Source organism: Leiobunum rupestre, chromosome 8 (genome assembly GCF_980474605.1).
Source record: "Leiobunum rupestre chromosome 8, qqLeiRupe1.1.hap1, whole genome shotgun sequence".
NCBI classification, from domain to species: domain Eukaryota; kingdom Metazoa; phylum Arthropoda; class Arachnida; order Opiliones; family Sclerosomatidae; genus Leiobunum; species Leiobunum rupestre.
This window is the reverse complement of record NC_143391.1, coordinates 47,096,406-47,099,326: the sequence shown is the minus strand read 5'-3', so window position 1 is coordinate 47,099,326 and position 2,921 is coordinate 47,096,406. Positions and strand designations below refer to the sequence as shown.

At 43.5% G+C, this 2,921-nt stretch overlaps 1 protein-coding gene across 1 annotated transcript; it reads right to left on the bottom strand.

The window, feature by feature from the left end:
* Window positions 1-214: 214 nt before the first annotated feature.
* Window positions 215-1,928, bottom strand: LOC149933540 (uncharacterized). The gene is made up of 3 exons (XM_090157322.1): window positions 1,335-1,928; window positions 824-1,267; window positions 215-586 (listed from the first exon to the last, which is right to left on the bottom strand). Exons 1-3 carry the CDS (start codon window positions 1,926-1,928, stop codon window positions 215-217), a joined length of 1,410 nt encoding a protein of 469 aa, XP_090013448.1.
* Between the last annotated feature and the right edge of the window lie 993 nt (window positions 1,929-2,921).

Genomic DNA, 2,921 nt, shown 5'->3' with positions numbered 1-2,921 from the left:
TTGCATATTACATAGCTACTGTCAGCTTTGCCTACCATTGGGAGAGGAAAAAACATCTGCCTCTCCTTCCAAGGTTTATATACCCTTCACCCTAATCCAACTTATCTGGCGCCCTCTATTGTTATTCATATACATTTGGGTTTGGCGCGTACATTACTATATTTGAATTTAGTTTATAACAATACCCCCTCTTTTTTTTTACTGCGTTATGTCTTTATATTTCTTTTCTAAAACGCACTGGTATCTTCCTTTCTCTTGGCGGTTGAGTTCTTGTCACAACAGCTGGAGGTACTGGTACGGATTTGTCTTCTGGAGGGACCGTGTTCGATGGTGGTTCTGATTCGTCAGGAACTGATGGCGGATGTACTTCGGGTGGAAGAAGGTTCGCTTTTTCTCTTTTCCCGGAGGCAACTTCATGCAATGGATTATCTGATTCTCTCCCAACTATCTGTTGGTCCGGTGTGATCGGTTGCGCTGCCACAATGTTGCCTGATTGTCTATATAGGATGATTGGCAATCCAGGTTGAGGCTTCATTGGAATTTTGACTGGTGTTACTACCGGATGAGACTCAGTTTCAGCATGAATCTATTTAACCCATGAATATTCAACTGGAATACCCTAGGTCACCTCTGGCGACGCGTGGGGCGGAGCCAATTTATAGTGACGGAGTCGAAGTAGAACTCAGCGTTAGTTCCTAAAATGACGCGTTATGGTTGTTTCCCTCAGAGTATACCGTGGCTAATGATAGAGTTGGATATTCATGGGTTAAATAGATTCATGGTTTCAGGTGTTTTCTCGTAGTTTCGCTCGGTCTGTTTCTACCTCAAACATGGTTCGACCAAGGGTTGAAATGATTGTGCCTTTAAGCCACTTGTCACCTGTACCAAAATTCCTTGTGTATATTTGATCAGAGGGTTCGAATTTTTTCTTTGAAGATCTTTCGCTTCCTGTATGTGGAGTTTCCGTCTTTTCTTGATGGAACTGTGTTTTCGGGTTGAATAAATCAAGCCTTCTCATTATTTGCCTTCCCATCATGAGTTCTGCCGGTGATTTTCCGGATTTATTTGGTGTACGTCTATAGTTGAGTATGATTCTCGATAGACGTGCTTCTAGACTTCCAGTTTGATATTCTTTCAGACCAACGTTCAATGCATCTATCACCTCGCTGGTTCCTCCGTTCACTTTCTGCAGAGTGTCCTTTACTGTACGGACTGTTCGCTCCGCCTGGCCATTGCTTGCAGGGTGATAAGGGGCTGTACGCAAGTGCTTTATTCCATTTCGGGAAGTGAATTCTTCAAATGCGCTCTATAGGGCCCGCAAAGTCAGCGTGTACTCTTTTCCAGGGTCCTGAGGGAGTCTTCCATTCGCTAAACTGGGCTTTAGGCATTGGTGCGGCATTTTGGCATATATTGCATCTCTTTGCCAATTCCTCAATCTCCACATTGATTGTTGGCCACCATATTTTTGCCCTTGCTAGACCTTTCATGGCCACAATGCCTTGATGCGTACTATGGAGTTCATCCATTATTTCTTTTTGGCAAGACTTTGGAATAATTATGCGATTTCCTCGAAGCAGAATGTTGTCATAATTGGATAATTCGTATCTCGCACGATGAAATGCTTCTAGTCCCTTTTGGTTGGAAGGAAGTCTGCGAGGCCATCCCTCTTTCATGTATTTCGCAACTCTCTTGAGGTCTGGATCTTCTCGTGTAAGTAAGTCGAGTTTCTTAACTGAAAGAGGGCCTTTGTCCATTTCTGTCAATAAAAGCACATACTCGGTGGAAATTGGTGTGTTCATAATTTTGGTTGAAATGGGCAATCTACTAAGGGCATCTGCGTTTCCATTGTTTGATCCTTTGCGAAACTTGATTTCGTACGTGTATGCCGCTAACAACAGTGCCCACCGTTGGATTCTGGCAGCAGCCATTTGTGGAATCTGTGTTTTGGCCCCAAAGAGTGTTACCAATGGCTGGTGATCTGTATGAAGAGAAAACTTCTTGCCGTATAAGTAATCTCGAAATTTTGTTACTCCAAACACAATTCCAAGTGCCTCCCTCTCTATTTGTGAATAATTTCGTTCTGCCGCTGTTAGACTTCGGGATGCGAACGCAATTGGGATATTACGGCTCCCAATCCAACAGGTGAAGCGTCTGTAGCTAGATGTACTTCCTGAGAGACATCGTAATGTACCAATAGCTTAGAATTGAGGATAGAATTTTTCGCCTCCTGGAAAGCTTGCTTGTGTTGTTCTGTCCAGGTCCACTTCACGTCTTTATGTAGAAGGGCGTGGAGCGGAGCCAATTTTGTGGAATTGTTCGGTAGAAATCGTGTATAGTAGTTGCGCAATCCCAGAAATGCACGAAGCTGTTCCACGCTCTCAGGTTGTGGGGCTTCCATGATAGCTGTAATTTTTCCTTCCTGCGGGTGTAAGCCCTCAGCGTCCAGTAGATGGCCAAGGAACTCTATACGCTCTTCTAGGAATTTACATTTCTCTTTGCGTAACTTTAGACCATTCCTTCGCAATGTGGTTAGAACTGCATCCAGACATTGTAGGTGTTCGAGTACAGTCTTACCTCCAATCAGGATATCATCTTGAAATGTAGAGACATTGCGATGGTTTTGTAAAATCGTCTCCATGTGGCGTTGAAATAATGCTGAGGACGATGAGATTCATTGTGGTAATCGCTTGTAGCGGAATAATCCTTTGGACGTGTTGATGACTGTAAAATCCCTTGATTCCGGGTGCAATTCCAATTGATTGTATGCCTCCTTTAAATCTAATCTAGAGAAATACTTGCATCCTGCCAATTTAGAGAAAATATATCTTCCGCCCGAGGCAATGGGTAGATCTCCGTGTCAAGATTGGGATTTACTGTAATTTTGTAATCGCCGCAAATCCTAATGGAGCTCTTCTTCGCTG

What these genes read in the sequence shown, in the direction of transcription:
- LOC149933540 (XM_090157322.1), bottom strand. Translation starts at nt 1,928, where the DNA reads ATGGCTGCTGCCAGAATCCAACGGTGGGCACTGTTGTTAGCGGCATAC. An exon ending in CCTCAGGACCCTGGAAAAGA is followed by an intron (nt 1,268 to 1,334) that starts GTACACGCTGAC and finishes AATGGAATAAAG; the next exon opens with CACTTGCGTACAGCCCCTTA. An exon ending in TTGGTCGAACCATGTTTGAG is followed by an intron (nt 587 to 823) that starts GTAGAAACAGAC and finishes TGGGTTAAATAG; the next exon opens with ATTCATGCTGAAACTGAGTC.